This window comes from Gracilinanus agilis, chromosome 2, assembly GCF_016433145.1.
Source record: "Gracilinanus agilis isolate LMUSP501 chromosome 2, AgileGrace, whole genome shotgun sequence".
NCBI classification, from domain to species: Eukaryota; Metazoa; Chordata; class Mammalia; order Didelphimorphia; family Didelphidae; genus Gracilinanus; species Gracilinanus agilis.
The window spans coordinates 684,944,811-684,965,880 of NC_058131.1; the positions used below are offsets into that span (position 1 = coordinate 684,944,811).

Consider the following 21,070-nt stretch of genomic DNA (forward strand, 5'->3'; position numbering starts at 1 on the left):
AAAAAAAAAAAAAAAAAAAAAGAAACCAGAGGCTAAATGACAGAAGAAAGAGAAAACAACCACCAAAAAACAATTTTGGGAAAATAAGATAAAGCAACAAAGACAAATGAGGGAACTATTGAAGTTATTCAGAATCTAATGGGGGAAGCTAGGTATAGCTCAGTGGATAGAGCCAGGCCTGGAGATGAGAGGTCAAATATGGCCTCAGACATTTCCTAGCTATGTGACCTTGGACAACTCATTAAACGTCATGGCCTAACCCTTACCAATCTTCTGCCTTGGAACCAATACTCCAATACTTGGAACCAATAGATTCTAAGACAGAAGGGAAATGTTTAAAAAAAAAAAAAAAGAATCCAATGAAGGGGAAGGGCATACAAAGCCATAGCAGGGCAGATGTCCTCCACGTTACATCAGTATTATCAAAAGACAATCAAGCTGCACAGAGTAGAAAAGGCAAATTAGACAAAACTGGAGTTTGCATTGTCACATACAACCTCTTTTTTTTGTTATTCACATGTTTGCTAAGTTCATAATGATTTTTAAAAATCATACAAAAATACAATGAAGGAGAAGAGTTTGGCTTAGGCAGATGAAGATAACTGTGAGTTGAGCCCCATCTTCTCCACATCATTTCCTGCTCTCCCCTCCTTTGCTCCAGCCTCTAATGAGGAGGTGGCGCTTTCTGTCAAGACCATCCCTTCTCCTCCTATTTGTCTCACCTCCCTACTACCCACTCTTCAGATTCTCCCTATTTACTGGCTCCTTCTCCTCCTTCCACTCTCTATGCAGCCCTCATTTAACCTCACCGTTTCCTAAAGTACTTGTCTTCTATCTGGTCTTGTCTCCCCTTCCGTGAGCAAATTCCTAAAGTTATCTCCTACTTCTTCTGACTACCAACCTCACCACTACTTTAACTCCTATGTCCCCTGAGGAGTCTGTCCCCATCCACAATGCCAGATGCAATGGGCTTGTCTCCAGTCCTCATCTCTTCCTCCTCTCTGCAGCACGTGACATTGCCAGCCCCTCTCCCCACCACAGGATGGCTATCTCCTCAGCTTCCTTGGGATTTCCTTACCATCTGGATGCTCCCAGACCATGACAGCCTACTGGACATTTAGGACTGGATGTCCTCTAGGCACCTTGAACTCAGCATGTTAAAAAAGACCTTCTTACCTTTACCCTCAAACCCACCCCTTTTCTGGGTGTTTCTATTTTGGACAGAGGCCTACAGCCAGGTTCACCACCTTATTGCCGTCAGTGACTCCTCATTCCTACCCTGCATTCAGTATTGGCTGCCAGATCTTGTCCTTCTAGCCCCCTCCATGCCCTGCAGCTGACCCCTACAGAGACACCACCACGTTCAGCATGTCTCAGCTACACAATTGCAATTGCCATGTCTCTGCCAAAGGTGACACAACCACAATCCCTGCTCTTGAGGACCTTCCCCTTACTGGTTGAAACAACACTGTAAAGTTAAGTCAAAACAAAAGAACATCTTTCTCTGCTAGAGTTCCCTTCTCTCTACTCACACAGCCACTGCCTCCGTTCAGGGAATTGTTGCCTCCTGCCTGGACGACTGCAAGCACATCCTCACTAGGTTCCCTGCCTCCAGTTTTTCCTTCCTCTGATCCATCAGCAGCAGAGGGAATCTGTAGGTCTGACCATGCCATGCCTCTGCTCAGTAACCTCCAGGATCAAAATGAAAATGGTGGATTTGGCATAAAAAGCTCTTCCCAACTCCTCAAGCAATGGAACAAAGGCTTCATAGTTAGAGTACCAACAATTATGGTTCATACAGTAAAAAAATTGAGACATTTGGCTCAAATTCATTGCCCTTAAATAAGACTACTGTTCTACTATAAAAAATCTATTTGGATTCTGAAGACAATGTGTTAGGAAAACACATCCAACATTTGGCACAGTGTCTAGTACAAAGTAGGAGCTTACTAAATTCTGTTGGATTTGATTTTGCATATTGAAAAAACAATGTGTTTTTCTTTTAAATATGATGTGAACTAGTCTGGGGATGGGGATGGGGATGGAAGAAGAGGCAATGCTGTTTTGGATACAAAAAAGTCAAATCTCCCAAGTTTGTGGCCTTCAAGCTACTGAGAGAGACTAACTTGATTCCTAAGGTTCACTACCATCCACAGCCAATCTCTTTGCCACTCTCTAGAGCTGTCCACTTTGCTGCTACAATGTCATTACCTGTCTTTAGCAACAGTAAATAAGTCCTCTTCATCATCTTCCTCAAACAGACTTCTCTTTTTCCCATCCTTCTCTTTGTGATCCTGCATGGTTGCAGGCTTCTTAAGTTCCTTTATATTGCTGTCAGGCACCCTACTTGTCTGTGAATTACTAATGCCCCATTGGTCCTGAAAAATAAATTAAAACAGTAATTTAATCCATCAGAGGGACCTTAGAAATAGATTTTTGCACCATTCTCCCTGTCAAAGGTAATTCAGGTTATGGTGCCTAGGAAACTAAACAAAATCAGGTAGCAGCTGTACTTTCAGATCCCTTTCCTTCATGTCCTATAAGAGTCACAGAGGTGACTGGTGTTCTCAAATGTGATGCTGGTGGAATTCAAGCTTTAGCCAGTACTGCCAAGCTGAAAAGGCTTTAAGTATGAGCACAGGGATGGGCAGGATATCTGTTGTCCAAGGATTAACCAACTTAAATTCAAAGAGGTTCATCATCAGAAGACTGATCACCAGGTGAGGAATATTTCTGGTCACAGTAATTCATAAAAATCCAGTGGCATCAAACTAAGATAGAAAAGTTGGCTACTGATTCATACATAAAGAATCTCTGAGGGCTACATGATGGCAGTTTTGAAGTACCATATAAACAATGTTTTAATGTCTTTTTAATTTTGTCAAATATTTCTCAATTAGATTTTTATCTGGTTTGGGCTTCACTTCAGAGTTTTGGGGGCCGACTGTCCCTGCAAGTTGCATGTTTTGATCCTACTGGTCTAAGGCATACATGAGCCAATGGAAGGAGTACAAAGTTCTATAAAATGACAAATCCTTAAAGTGCTAAAGTAAATTGATCTCCATAAATCATAAAAATCATAGAAAGAAGTTTTAGTACCCAAGTTTACAAAGTATGGTCTCAGAATTGGAGAGATTTCTGGGGCCCCTTGTCAGCCTACTGTCTTCCCTTCTTTATTGTTAGCAGGAGAGGGAAGGAAAGAGAAAAGAGAAGTTTTCTAATTTAGAGTTATGGGTCAATACAGAATTAAAAAAAAAAAGAATAACCAACCTTCAGCATTAAAGTGATAATTCATTTTAAAAATTATTCTCAAAGTAGATTGTAAAATCTATAAACAATTGTGTAATTTACATGCAAATTCAGAAATATTTTGGGGAACTCTTTTTGACTCATCCCATCTGATTCTCATTGCTTGTCTATAAACTCTTCAGTTTTATATTTTCTTAATATTAATCATTTACACAATCAGAATTTTAGATCCAGAAACGAAGAAATGCCTTCTTAATTTCACAGAAAACAAAACACCCAAGAAGTTATATTCCTTACCCAAACTCCCATGGCTAAGCAAGGACAAGACCCATGCTTAGAACCAGTGCCTTCTAAGTCCTACTTCCTTGCCCTTTGCATATCTTAAGTTATAGCATCCCTCTCTGGATGCTTATATCTTGTCTTTGGACTCCTTCTACCACAATCTCTCCCTCAGAACCAGAGCTGTGTCTTCTATGACTTTTAGACTTAATTCCATCATGGCATAAGATAGAAAGCCAGGCCTAGACACAGGAAGTCATAGGATCAAATCTTGTTCCTGATGTTTCCCAGCTGTGTAACTCTGGACAAATCACTTAACCTTTACTGACTTGCACTTGATACTAAGTATTGATTCTAAGATAGAAGGTCATGGTTTAAAAAAGCAACAACATGTAAATGCTACTGTGCTAAGTGCTGAGGAAAGAAAGAAAAGCAAAAATGAGGTCCTTGCCCTCAAGGCCCTCTCTTCTAACGGGGCCAGACAAGCATCAAGATGACTCTGGATGCAGTGGAGAATCTCACTGTCTTGGCGTCTGACTGAGCTCTCAGCACTTCACAGGGCCTGTCTCTACTGCCTTCGTGCCTGTTGGACCAATCTGTTCTCATCTGTGCCTTCTGCTAGGAGAGGTCTTCACGTGTCTGGGGTACACACTCTCCCAACTCACCAACAGGTTTGAGGGCTGTCAGTTTTCCTCAACATCATTTAGCCTTACCAGGGGTGGCTGCTGTGTATGCTATAGTATTTTGGAGCCATAGGTGAGAGCATGGTGGCAGGGAGACACCAAAGGAGGAAAGCAGCCCTAAAAAGGGGTTCCTTTCCTCCTGTTAGCCTATTAAAGACTGAAATGACAAGATTTGAGAATTACAACAGGGTGGTGAGCCTGACTGGAAGGACAGTGGTCCTTTGGATGATCACTGCTATGGAGAGACCCTAAAAACGTTAGCATTAGAGGGGGCAGCTGGGAGGCTCAGTGGATTGAGAATCAGGCTCAGCGAGAGGAGGTCCTAGGTTCAAATCTCCTCAGACACTTTCCAGCTGTGTGACCCTGGGCAAGTCACTTGACCCCCATTGCCTACTCCAAGACGGAAGGTAAGGGTTTAAAAAAGAAAAAAAAAAAAGGTAGCATTAGGGCTATGAAGAAATTAAACCAAAATGGCTGCAGGGATAGACTTAGTCAAATGAAGAGGAAAGGCAATGTTGTACCCTTTTAATTTAAATGAGTTCTAGAAATAATGCTATTGGACCCAAGACTTGTATAACATCTTTCTTTTGTAATATTTGCTTTTGAATCTAACTATCTATATATCTGTGAGTGTATATGTGTATGTTTATATTGAGTTTATCATTACAACACTGTTATAAAGCAGTGAAAAGAAAACGTTTTCTACAAAGAAGTACCCAGGATATCTGCGTTACCCTAACAAGTATTTTCTATAAAATTAGGAGACTGAAATAGACATTTACCCATACTCACAGCCAGTTTTGCCAGACTGCCACAGAAATTCTCAGTGTCTTAATAAAGAGGACAAACAAATGTGCATTTTCTGTTGCCATATCTGAGTCTACATATAGGTTAATGGAAAAGTTCTTTTACTGAATACTGTTCAGAAGGTAATTATTCAGTGAGATCAAAACAAAGGTCAGGTGGACATTATATAAATCATGCTGCTATTATATTTGATACATGTTTACTAGACTAGATTATGAAGTATTAGGGTAAGATTACCTTAATATCCTCAAAGAATGCTTTTTGCATGCATTAAGTGTCTCTCAAAAGAGTTTTGGACATTCTTGCTTGACAAATAAATTTCAAGGGTTCTAAGAACTGAAATATGTGTGTTTGACCTGGAAAAAAAATATTTAGGGCACTATGACAATCTGGCATTGAGTTATGTTGTTTCCTCCATTAGAATGTGAACTCCTTGAGAGCAGACATTGCCTTACTACTCTGTTTGTATTTCCAGTACAGTACAGAAGACAGCCCTTTGCCTGGAATAGGCTTTGAAGAAGTGTATTCATTCAAGATGGCAACCATACCTCCTCATCACTGCTGAACAGTAAGCCAGATGCTTTTTTGTGTGGCTCAGAAGACTTTGCTTTCTCTTGAGTTGGCTTAGGCATAGACGATGATTGTTTCTTAGTAGACATATCCCCAAAAAGATTCTCCTAAAGGAAAAATTCCCCAAAATGTTGAGTAAACCAAATCACGACAGTCAGAAATCAAGACATGTTCTTTTGCTAAAATATTAGGAAATGAGTTAACTCAGTAAGTCAACCTAGCAAACATCTGAGAACAATGGACACCTTTCAAAAATCACTAGTTAGCAAAACAATGCTTTTCCCTTATCACATTTTTGCCACAATATACTCTGAGCTCAATTCTAACACCATGGAAAGGGACTAACATGGGATGGACAGCTAGAAAGAAAGATGATTTCCTCAATAAATAGAGCTGCAGAGAAACATGATTTTGGTGTTCTTAGGAGTTCTAACTGCATACAGCTCAAAACTCTATAGTATGAAGGCTCTCTAGTCAGTCACCACAAAGAGCCAGGAATGTGACTTTCGGGGACAGATAATTCCTTTCCCATTTTCTCAGGTTTAAAACTGGGCAAGAGAAAAAGTAGGATAGAGACAAAATAAAGGCTTTTCTCTTTTTCTGCATGGAAAATGAGCATCCTTTATATGAGAAGAGGTCAAGATGAGGGGAAAAGTCTTTACCTTTAAGTCTTCTCTATTGTTAAATTTAAAGGATTTAATAAATTTAATAGTTTTTTGAAAACATTTTAAAAATCATCCAGTATGAATAAAATTACATCCTTCAAAGGAAAGTATGTTTTCTTTCTTATGTGTGGATATGTTTTGGTGAAATCTCTAAAACAAAAACAAGCAATCCAAACATTTACATAAGAATATCTTAAAGGCAGCTAAGTGGTTAGGACTAGAGATGAGAGGTCCTGGGCTCAAATCTGGCCTCAGACACTCCCTAGCTATGTGACTTAACCCCTCCTCCCCCCACTTCTTACTACTCTTCTGCCTTAGAATCAATAAAGCAAGGATTCCTTAAAACAGAAATAGAAATGTCCATACTACATGATCCTCAAATAGCAATACTTCTTCCATATTCTCCTAAAAACAGCTGTCAGGCTTGCCCTCTTTCCTCCACCCCATGAGATTTTAATTCTCTAATCTTTTTGGTAAAGATACCAACATTTTACCTCTTCATCGTCATCATCAAAAAGAGAAAGTGATTTCTTTGTGTTGAGTTTGCTGGAATGCGGAGATACAGCTTTTGTCTTATTCACATTCTGAGCTGAAGAGAACAAGTCCTTGTTGGAACAACAACAAAAAGTTATTAAGAATAGCAAAATAAGACAAGCAATTGAAAACAATGATTTTGTCTTGTTATAAATAGCAAAGCTCAGGCCCAATTTATTGCTCTGGAAAGGCTTTACATAAAATCTTGGCAAAAACTATGCTTGCTTTCTGAAAACCAGTTTAAATAAACTAATGATAGTGAAAAATTGAAAATGGAAAGAGGTATGGATAATATATCTATTATAACAATTTCCTAAAAAAGATTTAACTAATGTAAATCAAGTGCTATAACAAGGGACCAAAACATGAGGAGACTAAGAATAGAGAAGTTACTCCATCCAGGGAACACTTGTCCTCCTTGTAACATGGATAAATATGGTAGTTAAGAGCAGCATCAATTTAAAATAGAAATTCAATAATGAAATCTTATGGGAAAGGACAGTAAAAGATCCTAAATAGTATTGCCTCCTAGCCCAATGAGAAGCAATGGAGGGAAAACAAGTCTAAAAAAAGCTCAGTTAAGAGCCACAAAAATCATCTCAAGTCTATTTAAAAATGAAACCTGAAAGATAACTAATAAAGGAAAAAAGGGAAGGTTATAAAGCTTCCTGTGGAAGCAGAGGGATATGTCAGAATGAACACAGGTTCTGAAGGAGTCACAGAACCTGGATAAAAATCCTACTTCTAATGATTTCTACTTGTAGGACTTTATGTAAATCACTCAATCTTGCTAAGCCTCAGTTTTCTCATCTGCAAAGAAAGAGAGGGAGCTGGAAGGCTCCCGAGATGCCTACTAGCAAGGAACTTGAAAAGAGTATTGCAGAAGATGAGAGGAAAAACTGATGGACTAGATCCAAGGACACGGCGAAGAGGCCAATGCTAAAGGTGAGACCATTTTGAGGGCACTAAGGAATTAAGGATCTGAAAAAGGGGAAGATACCAAAGGTGTGGGAAAAATCCAGATCTTATTTTTTCACTACCCCTCCAATCACAAAAACTGATGAACTTTCAACTATTAACCCCTATTCCTCTAGAAGGAAATACAATCTTCTGTTTGTATTCTGGAAGTATTCACAATCTGGTTCTACCCTGTCTTTCAAATTTAATTCATACAGTACTTCACATGCTTGCCCTTTGGTGTAGTTCCTCTCTGTACATTAGGATTCATAGGTCTTGGCTCATGCCTGGAATGAATGCCCCCTCCTCATCACCATCTCTTGGAATCCTTAGCTCCATGAAAGGATTGGCACAACTGCCAACACCATCATGAGGCCTTTCTTGGTTGCTCTGAAGTACTTTCTCCCTCACAAAAATTACTATGTGCTGCTTTTCTATTCACCAATCTGTGTATGGACCCATAACCCTATGACTTGTCAGTGGGAGGAATCAGGGAGCAGGAGTGGAGACTTGGGTTCAAAGCCTGCTTCTGACACCCAATGGCTACATGGTCCTGTGCACGTTATGTAACTACTCATACGCTCAGGCGAGTGAGTTGTTGTGCTGGTGGTCCTCAGAATCCCCAGAGAACTCTCTCCTAAGATATAAATGAAGAATACCTTCCAGCATGTGCTGGATAAGGAACTTCCTCTCCCAACTAATGAAACCAGAGGTTCAAGCCCTTAGGTGTGCTCTTCTTTTCCTGAAGAATGTAAGCTCTTTAAGGGCAGTGGCTGTGTCTATATCCTAGCACATAGGAGGTACTTAATACTTATCAAACTGAATAAACCTATCTTTCTGTCTCCATAAAATGTTGATGAGAATAAACTAAATGCACATTGAGGCAATTCTTGGGGAAGGCATGAGAAGGGAACAATTTCCCATTAGCCCACATCTTTATAAACACATAACTGACTAAGAGGTAACACTGATATAAGATGCATGCCTCTGTGCTCATTTGACAGGGTTTGGCAGAATGAAATACTTCTTCATTAAAACTCCTTTTTGGCTGATGATCTCATGACACCTGGCCACGAATAAGCCTTTAATGAATGCTTGTTGACTGACCGAAGGCCAGGTGGCAACGGGCGAATTCTCTATGGTGGATTTACCACAAACCCTTCATTTGATAGAAACAGGACCTGGGGACCAGAGTGAACTGATTTGCCTGAATTTATAAAATGTTGCTGTCAAAAGGGAATGTTTAAATTTACCTAAACGATAGACTAAAAAGAAAAATAAAAGTTACGAACAAAATGAATTACAGAAAATTAAAGACTTCAGAGTAATGATTATCAAACTAAATGGGGTTATGTTAATTCATATTCAGTATGACAACTTAGGTCCTCCTTAAAGGGTTAAGTTGGTTTAAAAATTAAAGTGAATTAAAGCTATTTTGAGAATTTGGAGACACCTCGAAATAAGTGCAGATATGCTGGATTATTAATCATTCTGTCAGAAAGATATTAAACAATTTCCAAATAGCTATAAAAGGAAAGCTACAGCACAGAAACAGCCATTAAGGTCCATGAATGGCATATACTAGAAACATAATCAGAGCAACAGTGCCCTGGAGGGAGAAACCTAAATGTAGATGGCACATTTATTCAGCAAAGGAAAATATTTTACAAGGCCTCCTAGGACTATTTCTTTGCTTAGACCTATCCTCACCAAATGTAGGACTTGTTAAATTTATTCCTATTTTTAAAAAATCCCCAAACTCCAGACCTTATTTTAGACTCTCTAGCTAGCATTACTCTTTCTTTAAGCTCTCTTTATGATACTTCAATTTCCAGCTGCCTAATGGATGGACACATTTAGCTGACTTACCAGTATCTTATGTTGAGCGTGTTCCCCACAAATGAACTTAGTGTCTCTCCCCAAGAACTTTTCCTTGACTTCCCTATTTCTGTCACTGGCACTCCCACCCCTTTCATTTTTCTAACTATGGTTAGATGGTTTGAAACCATCTTTGACTTTTCCCTCCCATATTCAATCAGTTTCTATGAACAAATATATCTCCCACATATATTTCCTCTTTTCCACCCTGACTACCTTAGTAGTTAAGATATCCATTAATTTTTGCAGTCATAGCATCTTAAGACTTGGAAAAGAATGTTCTCTTGACCAAAGTCCTTGGCCACTGTCACATAGTCCAACATTAGAAAAAGATATGGCTTTATCATTGGAAATAGTTAAAGACAGCAGGCTACCACTGCAATCTCAGGACCCTGGATCCTTTTTTTTTTTTTTTTTTTTTTTTTAACCCTTACCTTCCATCTTAGAATAATACTGTGTATTTGTTCCAAGGCAGAAGAGTGGTAAGGGTAGGCAATGGGGGTCAAGTGACTTGCTCAGGGTCACACGGCTAGGAAGTGTCTGAAGCTGGATTTGAACCCAGGACCTCTCACCATCTCTGGGCCTGGCTCTCAATTTACTGAGCCACCTAGTTGGGCCTGCTGGACCCCTTTTCATTGGATTTATGAAGCTGATGGCTCCTCTATGTGTTGTTTGCCCTCAAGAATATGAGCTCCCTGAGAACAAGACCTGCCTTATTTTTCTTTTCTTATGCCTGGTCAATAGCAATAGCCTCCAGACTAATCTTCCTCCCTCTAATCTCTCTCCGATTTCATCTATCCTTCATGTGGTTTTCCTAAGCATAGCATTAATAAGATGATTCCTCTGCTTAAGAAAGAAAAAAAAAAACATAAGCCTTCACCAGCTTCCTACTGACTATCAAGCAAAGTTTTAACTTTTGATCCTGCCATTTAAGTTCCTCAATAGTCTGATCCTCCCTTATTTTCCCAAACTTATCTAGCATTATTCCTGTCCCTTGTAGTTATTTTCCAGGCAAAATAAATTAGTCACCAAATACAAAGCATAACCTGACCTTTGGTCTCTTCTTCACACCATTCTAGATGCTTGGAACCTCTCCCTGCTGAAATTCTACTCTTCTATTATGGCTCAGGACAAAAAACACTTATTCTCTACGGCCTTCTTCATTCCATTTCCCATGTTAGAAATGACCTTTCCTTCTCTGAACATCACATAATTTTGTGCTTTTACATGCACTTAAGATTCTATATTCTATTTATTTGTGTACACGTATCTAGATTGTATGCTCCTTTGGGGGAGGGAGCATGTCTTATTTGTCTTTGTAGAGTGTGTCGCATGGCTCTCTGTGCTGTGGGACTCAGGAAATATTTTCAATTACTTAAGATTTAAAACACATGATAGTGTTTCCAAACTGAAGGTGGCACAACAAAGAAGTAAGACATAAGTAGTCTTATATTTCTGATAACCAGGTCAGAAAAGGAGAGTGAGTAGGAAAAGTCTGGAAATGGAATTTCCACAGAAAACTCTCTAGTGTAGGAATCTCCTAAGTATTCCCTGAAAATCACCTTAACAAAAGTGTTTTTCCTCCTTCCCTTCCTCAGCCTGCCCCAGAGAGGATCCAAGTGTTGCCGACAGTGGGTATTGCAGATAGTACTCAGCAGTAAGAGCCAATAAGAACTGGGGTGCTCAGGTTTAGAAAGTTCAAAGGGCAAAGAAATGATTTCTGTATCCAACAGGAAGGGCAACATGTTTGTATTTCAGTTACTATTAAGTAACAATGTCTCTGAATAAAAGCATGTGCATTTGTGTGTTCTGGACATATGAACACAATGACAAACATACTGTCTTCCTGAGATGGGTACCCAGGATGTGACTAAGAGAGCTTCTTGAGATCTGTCCCGATATAACCATTACTCCCCATTTCTAGTGAGGCTTATTGGGACAAATTATGTTTCCATGGAAACCTGGTCCCTTATCTTTATTGGTTATGAATTCCTGTGCCAGAAATGGAAAACTTTCAGTGGAGCAATCATTGCTGAAGGTACAAACAAAGCCCAAAAGAGTCCCTAGTCTTAGGGAGATCACACTCTGATAGGGAAGACAACGTGCAAATAATGACCTACATACCTGCTAACTAGAGTTGTAATGGCTGGTGTTAACCTCAGAGGCAGGTAGAGCCTAAGGTGGGATCTGAGCTAAATCTGAAGGAAGCCAAGAAAGAGAGGTGAGGAGGGATAGCAGTGGGTCAGCTGGTGGAAAGGATGGAGTCTGGAAATGGACAAGCCAGAAGCCTACTGTGGCTGGGTCATCCAGCATGTGGTGGTAGTCAAGTAAAAGCACTGAAATGAGGGAGGGGTCAGGTTATGCAGAGCCTCCCAGGCCAACAGAAGAAGCCTTGCGTATTTAATCCTGTGAGCCAGGAGCTCTGGCAGTGAGCTGGAGAGGTGACATGGCTGGACCTGTTAGGTAGGAAGCCTGTGTTAGAGAATGGGATTCAGATTTCAGAGGTTTCTAAACAAGAGAATGTAGGGAATGAGGGACAGGTAGATACGTGCTCAGTGACTTGAGGATCTGGTTAGGAGGGTTTTGAAATGGAAATGGGTATAAACTAGTTAAATCAAACTACCAAGCTAAATATGACAGAAAAAGAGTTAAGACAAAAAGCAGGCCAACTTTGGAAATATCTGGTAATCCAGAAGAACCAAAGCAATGGTAGTATAATAATACTCTTAGAGTATGGTTAAGAAGTAAAAAGAACTAGAGCTCTTAACACAAGGAAGTAAATATAACCCCACAGGCATCAATCCCTGGGACTTGCTGTGTTATGACCCACAATTAAAATACCATTTTGCTAGTCTATTAATACCTTCTTCCAAAGGAACAGAAAGCTCAGCACAGTCTATCAGGAAGATATGTTCTCATGTAGAGGCTGAGGAAATGGAAAGGAGAAGCATGGAAGGGGAACGCTTCAGGAAGGCTCACTAGAAGCCAAGCAACAACAGACTGCGACTGTATTATAGTCCCCAGCCAAGAGGAAGAACAACTGGACAATTAATTCTGGAAGTCAACTCCAAGCCTGACAAAGGTGCTAGACCAACTATATGAGGAAAGTGAAGGATCTGAGCAGTTGCTTGGGGTCTTGCTTGGCTAAAGGGATGGCAGCTGAGAAAATTCTGAGAGATTATTTTTGTTATGTGATCATGTAATGACTATACCCAGGGGTTTGCATTCTATAAAGGCGACCACCCAATAGAAAAGCTCAGTTAGTTCCCTAAAAAGGACTTGCTCTGAGACGTCAAAACATGGCAACAAGGAAAAAAAGTTCTGAAGCCTCTTGTGCTACCAACTTCTCTCTTCATAAATGCATTCTCTTGGCTCTTTCCTTTAATGCCTCTCTTATTGTATGATTAAAAACTAATCAAATAAGGTCCTTCACAAAGTCACCATCCTTGGCTCCAGAAGCCCACTACCAAAGAAGGCTAGTTATTGCTGAAGGGCCAGCACTGTGTACCATAGGCATGAGAGTTGAACACAAATGCCCCAGAAGCTGCATCAGACATTGCACTAATGGCCCTAATATCCAAGCTGCCATTGCAGGAGCTTCTAGGATGAGACTGACCAGTAATACGTACCTGATAACCAAATAACATCAGTTACTTTCATGGACTGTCATAAGGGGAAGGGGCAAAAGGTTTCTCTAGTGAAAATGACCAGATAAAAGTTTTTTCCAAATCTCTCACTAACTCAAGCTAATAAACATGATTTAGCTTCAGGGGGAAGAATATCCAAAAATAAATGATTATCTCACCTCTGAGTCTTCCTCATCTGAGAATAAACCTTTTTGTATCTTGGAAACTGCTTCTGAAGAGGCCTTGAGATTTTTGCTGGAAGGTGGCATGACCTTTCAAAAAAAATTGAGGGGACCATTTCTGACACAAGACCTTCATTAAATGAACACCTATTTGGTAATAATATCCAGAAATTACATATGATTTCTTAAAAATTAAGATAGAATAATGATTACAGCCACCAACATTTATATATAGCACCTATTATATGCTAGATACTGTGCTTCACAAATATTTGATCCTTGTAACAACCCTGGGAAAGAACCTTGGGAATAGGTGCTTTTATTAACCTCATTTTTCAGTTGAAGAAACTGAAGCAGACAGATGTTAAGTGACTTTTACAGGGTCACACAACTAGTGCCCAAGGCCAAATTTGAACCCAGGTCTTAACTCGAGCTCAAGCACTTGATCCACTGCACCACTTAGCTGCCCCTAAAGAGGAAATAACCTGAGAGGATTACATATAGAACTGAAGCTTGGTTGCATTGCTTTAAAAAAATGAAATCTGAATGTATATATATTTAAAATGAGGGGGAAAAAAGTTCAGGATTGAACTCTACAAAAACCTATATTCAAGGGGGCAGCTGGGTAGCTCAGTGGATTGAGAGCCAGGCCTAGAGACGGGAGGTCCTAGGTTCAAATCTGGCCTCAGACACTTCCCAGCTGTGTGACCCTGGGCAAGTCACTTGACCCCCACTGCCTACCCTTACCACTCTTCCACCCTTGGGTCAATGCACAGAAGTTAAGGGTTTAAAATTAAAAAAACAAAACAAAACAAAAAAAACAAAACAAAAACAAAAACAAAAACCTATCTTCAAGAGCTGGGCCTGACTCTACCTCTTGGGAAGCAATAGCTCCTGAACTGTGTGGCACTGTGAATCTGTCCAGTTTGGCTTGGACCTTCTGAAGTTAAAGATTCTAAATTGCCCAGCAACTGCTAATGCCAAATATCTCTGAAGCTAAAGCAAAATTTTAGCATAATGCTCTTTCCCATGAGCATTAGGTAGAAAGAATGTTACCATGTGATTTTAAAATAGGTCAGATAATGTGAACATGTACCTTTCTAAGTCAAAGTACAAGTGGAAGTTTTATTATGAATAAATCATTATTACCATTTTCTTTTCTACAGTGGGACAAAGCAACATTATAAATAAAGACTTGATTAGGAGGGGGAAAGGAAAAATGTCAAGCTTAGACTTTAACAGATCAACTTCTAAAATCGTATTGTTACTTCATGAAGAGCAGAACCCAACATATTGATAGGCTATGTGTCCCTGAGTAATGGGCTTTCTCCAAAGTACACATGGTGCAGACATCAAAGGAATAGAAGAAATTCAGCAAGGATTAACAGATGGTCAGATCCTAGAGTATTTGGAACCCTAAATATGAAAGGTGATTGGAACTTAGGTAAGAAATAAAGAAACTAGAATTTCCCACTTAAACTCCAGTCCATCCCACTGGTAAATGCAGGAGCCTCAAAGCCAGGACCAATAACCTATTTCATTCCTTTCTAGGCTGCATCGAAGATGTCCTCTGCCCTTCCTCATCACCCTGCTTTTGCTTTTGTCGTCTTCTCCCATCATTATATAAACTCTTTGATAGGGACTTTGTATTGTTAACAAAGGTGGTTGACTGAGATCTGTGGAAGGTACCACACCATCATCTTAAAACATCTCAACTGTTTTCATAACAAAACCTGAATGTACATGCACTTAGGCAGGGGAAAAAAAACTTCGTATTTTCCCAATCTCTGCAATTCACAAAGTTCTCAGCCCTTCCCTTCCCTTGCTGATCTGGAATTTATAGCTGACCTCTCCATCTCCTGGTTTTCCATTCCTAGCATCATTGCTCTTGGATATATGCATTGGGAGAATGAGAGAAAAAGCAGCCCCATCTAATGCTGAAAGCTAAGAAACATGGACCACTTAGGGAAATACCAGATTTTAGTGAATGGGAAGTTATGGAATGACACTCTGAGGCAGTTCAGTTCAGCAATCAGATATCAAGTATCTACTGTGGACACAATATGGTCCTAGGTCTGGGAAAATGAGGGTTTAAAAGGTAACCTGGTCTTTCCCCTTTAGAAGCCTATGCTAATGGGAGGCATTAAAGATGTAGGGATGGTTCAGAATCAAGAGATGCTGGGTGCAGTACCAATTACATGATTTGCACTTTGCTTTTCTCTTGTATTAGAGCTATGTGGGTCATGTCTTCCTTCCCAGATGGTCTCTTCTCTCCCTTTGCATTTCTCTTCCTGCCTAGCACAATGCCCATGGGAGGTATTTGATTCATTCACTTAACTAAATGTTAAGCCTCTTTCATAATATAGTTCAACTCATTTTAATTTGGTTCAAGGTGAACTAAGTATAGGATTTCCCAAGAAAAACATCAGCCTGTACATCCACCCCATCCTCTATCACCTTTTCGCCTGTTTCCTTGGCTTCAGGACTGAGAACATCAGTGGAAGAAGGGGTTGCTTTCTTTTTGAAGAGATCTTCTTCCTCCTCTTCCTCATCATTAAATAGATCAACAGTTGGTTTGGCTTGGATTTAAAGGAAAAGTTTTGAAAAATTTACTACAACATTAAAAACAGTGTTTTTGTTGTTTTTTAAGGAGAGGAAAAAAGTACACTTGCAACAAAGAAGATGAACACCTCCCCACCATGTCAACATAAAGACTAAAGCAGAAATATTATTGGTCTTCTACATGGGTTGTAATTAGGTGAAGCTAACTGCAAGAATGAAGCTTTATTTCATATTTAAGAAATTATTAAACCATCAAGAGAAGGCAGCTAAAGACATAGGAAGTGGGGGGGGGGGAGCAGAAGAAGTAGGATTTTTCATCAAGTTCCTCAAAGATTACTTCACACTGGACTCTCGCTGAAGGAGAAAACAGTTGTCCCAGAGCTACAGAGGCTTAAAAGGGAATCTCTACTTTATGACTACAATTTAATTTGCCTTTCTATAGCATCAGTAGCATTCTTTTCAGTTTTGCTGCTCTACTGAGTCCCACACATATAATGAATTAAATTTGTGCTCTTCTTACATGTCCAGGCAAAATAATTTTCTCTCTCATTTTCTCACTCCTTTTTAACTCTACCATAGTAAGAGATCATAGGACTCAAGAGTGGAAAGGAAACTTAAGGGTGATCTAAACTAATTGTTTCACTGAATAGGCAAAGAACTGAGGCTCAAAAATATTAAGCGGCCATCCAAGATTACATAGATAGTAAGTAGCATCGCCAAAATTTAAACCCAACTCAGAATGCAGTGATCCTCCCATCACATGATGGGGAAAAGAATTTAGCTTTCTCCTTCTCAGGGACTGAGAGGGGATTTAGAAAGCTGGAGAGGTATGAATTAATTCCTTACACTCCCCTCACCACTGGCCAGAGCAGAAGTTGTTTGTGATGCAGACCTGAAGAAGTCTGAGTTAATAGGCTTATAAACAGTTAATAAGCCCAGGCATGATTTGGGATCCATCTCATCTTTATCTTTGGGCAAGATGATAAAAATGGTTTTTAGACCTTGAACCAGGAGAAGCTGAGACCCCAGAGAAAAGTCTTTGCCCATGGTTTTTAATTTTCTTGTTGTCAGCTTTAATGTTTGTGAATTGCTTTTTAGCTGTCTCAGGAACTGCTTTTCCTCTGGGGTATATATTTTTTTTTCCTAAAGGGATTGATTATTGAAGCCTTTAGGCTTTGAGTGATTGATTGCACCAAGCTGCTAAACCATATCTAGGTTCCAGATGTTGGCCATATCCTTTCTTCAAGCTGCTGAGGATTTAGATAGTATAAACCAGGACAATATCCAGGAAGCCTTGAAGAAGTCTCTGGGACCCAAATGATGCAGAATGGCCAGCAGAGTCCCTGGTTAAAAGCACTTTCAAATAATTCCCATGAAAAATGAGAGGCAACATATACCTGTATGTAAGGGTTTGCTGTTAGATGCAACAAAAAAGTCATCATCACTGTTATCAAAGAGGCCAGCAGGGACAGGACTCTGTGGTGTTTTCCCTTGGGTGGGTTGTGGAGGCCTCTGCTGCTCCTTTGGTGACTGAAGTGAAGAAACACTGAATACATCGGTATCACCTGTGATCCAAGGAAGAGGAAACCAATAGTAGTTATGGTGGGCCTCAATACTCCAAAAAAATGTACCAAAATCCTCCAAAAGTCATTAAAATTTCAGCTTTTTTAGAAATACTTCCCCAATAACTACAAAATACTAGAGCTGCTGAATAAACCCAGGCATGAGTAAGGGCAGTTCAAATAAATTCCCTCCAAAACAAATCATCTGTTCTTTGGGAATCTATTTTCCTCAAACATAGGCCTATACATAAAAGTTTGTTTTTGATACCAGAAGAGAATGCATTACAGCTGGCCTAATAAACAAATGGGGCCCCTCTTAAAGAAAACTTGGAAGTTCTGAACATGCTAGTCAGATCTTTGAAGAAAACATTAAAAATAAAAGGATGTGCTAAAAATGATGAAGTAAAAAGATGAAACCTTAAGAATTTTGATATACCTAAGAACAAAGACACAGCTCCTGCTGGTATTTTTTTCCCAGGTTTTGATGATGTAGTCTCTAGAATAAGGAAATAAATCGTTAAATTTTCCTGTTAAATTTACTACCTTGTGTGTAAATAGAATTTACTCCCAAAGACTAGTTTACCCAGCATCCCATTTGCATGCTTATGCTGCAGGCAAATGCTGTGTGAACATACAAAAGATAAAGTTTTGGTGTGACTCGATCCCACTCCATTCTTTCTCTTTCCCTGAATGGGGCTGCTGAAGCTAGCTGAGAGCCAGGCAGGAGGATTTACACACGTGGTCATACTTTAGTCAGAATATTAGGCTTTGAACTTCTATATATTTTTTTATTTCTTCTACTGCATTATTAATAAAAATCTTCTACTGATTATTAATAAACTTTATAAAAATAATAATTGTAGTTATTGATATTAATTTAAATCTTACACTTGCAAAAGTCAAAGATCAAACTGGAGACTTTTTTTTGGTGGTTGAAATAATGTACTACTTTTTTTGTAACCTGACATTGCCTCTTTCTGATGGTTAATACGATATGATGATATATTTAAACTTAAGTAGTGTAACAGGATTTTAATTCTGCTCAAATTATAAATGTAGATAAGACCACTGACTACTTTGTTAGAAAAGACCATTCCACCTTCTAGCAAGGGTGCTAAGAACTGCCTCCTCTGACTACTCAGTTTCCTTATCTCTTAATGGGGAGAATCCTCCTTGCACTATCTACCTTGAAAAGGGTATTTCGTAATCCTTAGAATTCTAAGTGGAGGTTGCCAGTATTGAACAATTCTGCATAAACAAACAAAGCCTCGAAATAGCATCTTTAGAATACATTTGTTTTTATACATATTCCATATTTATTATATGTCACTTATTTGTCAATCTATAAGATAAGAAGTCAGATTAGAGAACATAACCAGGTTACTCACCCCCATAGGCTAGGTATGAATAGATTTATAGACAATATCTTTTATTCTTACAGTGATATGAAATATCTGAACTGTATTGCTGTTGCTTTTTAAAAAAAATCCTTACCCTCTGTCTTAGAATCAATACTGTATTTTAGTTTCAAGGCAGAAGAGTTGTAAGGGCTAAGGAAAGGGGGTTTAAGTGACTTGCTCGGGGTCCTACAGCTAGGAAGTATCTGGGTCCAAATTTGAACTTAGGATCTTGAGCCTCTAGGCCTGGTTCTCTATCCATTGAGCCATCTTAAAACAGATTAAAAACAATGCACCCTTTTTAATCTAGTTAATAGAATTATACCTAACAAAATAATTTCTGGGAACAAAGTAATGCATTAACCCAGGTTAAAAAAGAGTCTTGAAAACGTCCTCCCCTAATAATGTAAATAAATAAATTCAGACCTCATTCATCCTTACCTTCATTAACGGGGGTTTGATTTTCACTGTCTTTAGGGGCTTCCGAGAAGAGGTCACTCTGATTAGTAATGATATGGAAATCAAATGAGTAAAATAAATCAAGCATTAAACACTGAGATTCCTTTGTAATTACAGACAACTAATACCTTTAATATTCTGTGTAGAAAAGTACCTTTGCAAAGTCCAGGGTGCTCTGAGTATAATTTGGATATAAAAAGAGCTCCTGAGTTAAGGCTGTTGAACAATTTAGAACTTAAGAAATTATAGACTATACTAGGAATTAATGCCTATAAATCAGCAGTATCACCTAGGAGGCACTGAATAATCTTCTGGCTGGAGAATGACTCTTCTTTATACATTCAGACACCAGAATATCAGAATATCAGGATAGCTATCAAAACATGAAAAGGAACAGGGGCTACTTGAGGCCAAGAATCATTTTGGGTAGAAGAAGGAAAAGACCATTTATTTTCTGCCTCCCACCCCCAACAAACCTCATCATCATCAAAGAGTCCCATTCCTCCACTAAAAAGGCCCCCTCTAGAGCCAAATGGTGAGAAGTCTTCATCTGTTAGTTTGGGTGGTTTAAACATGTCATCCTCTTCATCTGGGGAAAAGAGGAAACAAACCACAATTCTGGGAAATGATGATAAATGTAGAGCCTACCCAACTTTGCAGCTAACTCTTCAGATCATTCAATGGGGATGCAGGATGAGGACAGCTACAGCTAAGCCCTTGAACTCAAATTCTAGGGGTTTATAATCTACGGCATTTACTTCCACATGAACAGCAAACATTTTCCAAATCATCAAAAGTATTTGTTTAAGAATCTATTTGAGGGGCAGCTGGGTAGCTCAGTGGAGTGAGAGTCAGGCCAAGAGACAGGAGGTCCTAGGTTCAAACCCGGCCTCAGCCACTTCCCAGCTGTGTGACCCTGGGCAAGTCACTTGACCCCCATTGCCCACCCTTACCAATCTTCCACCTATGAGACAATACACCGAAGTGCAAGGGTTTAAAAAAAAAAAAAAAAAAGAATCTGTTTGGTCCTAATCATAAGCACATTAAATGACACTGTCCTTATCTTCTGGGAATTTGTGGTTTAAAAACAAAAACCAATAGGAAATCTATACTGAAAAGATAGGCAGAACTAAATTGGTAAACAAATACAGCTGAAATGCTTACATTATGGACAAGGATTAGAAGCAAGCAGCTTTTAGGAATGTTGAAGAGAACAGAAGTTAAATGTTCAGGTGACTTTATGAATTTATCAGTCACTTGTGTGGTTAAGGACAGGAACCATCATTTACTTCCCTTCTTCTTAGTGAGGAAAGGTGCTGTGAACATAGAACTTACAAAGATCTATAAAAAAGGAAATTAGCCCTAGATGAACAGTATTTCAGATTGGAGAGAACCTTAGAAGTCATCTAGTTCCTGGTACTACCTGTGAGAGAAAGCTTATCCCCTACAGGTCACCTAATCCTGCTTTTGAACAGCTTTTTTTTGTTCATCCTCATAATGAGCTAAGATCTCAGTTAAAATCTCCACTGATTAGTTCTATTTGGTCTGTTAAAAGAACACAGAATAAGTTGCTTCTTTTTTTTAACCCTTGTACTTCGGTATATTTTCTCATAGGTGGAAGATTGGTAAGGGTGGGCAATGGGGGTCAAGTGACTTGCCC

General features: G+C 39.2%; 1 protein-coding gene across 3 annotated transcripts in view; it reads right to left on the reverse strand.

The window, feature by feature from the left end:
- WASHC2C (WASH complex subunit 2C) overlaps window positions 1–21,070 on the reverse strand; it is a 49,075-nt gene that overhangs the window by 13,798 nt on the left and 14,207 nt on the right. For all 3 annotated transcript variants that reach the window (XM_044659151.1, XM_044659152.1, XM_044659150.1), the window contains exons 11-19: window positions 19,887–19,999; window positions 19,393–19,450; window positions 17,991–18,050; window positions 17,390–17,557; window positions 15,888–16,009; window positions 13,428–13,520; window positions 6,748–6,858; window positions 5,567–5,695; window positions 2,212–2,378 (exon numbers count right to left, since the gene is read on the reverse strand). In XM_044659151.1, coding sequence (XP_044515086.1) covers window positions 2,212–2,378; window positions 5,567–5,695; window positions 6,748–6,858; window positions 13,428–13,520; window positions 15,888–16,009; window positions 17,390–17,557; window positions 17,991–18,050; window positions 19,393–19,450; window positions 19,887–19,999 — 1,021 coding nt within the window. The remainder of the gene's footprint in view (window positions 1–2,211; window positions 2,379–5,566; window positions 5,696–6,747; window positions 6,859–13,427; window positions 13,521–15,887; window positions 16,010–17,389; window positions 17,558–17,990; window positions 18,051–19,392; window positions 19,451–19,886; window positions 20,000–21,070) is intronic.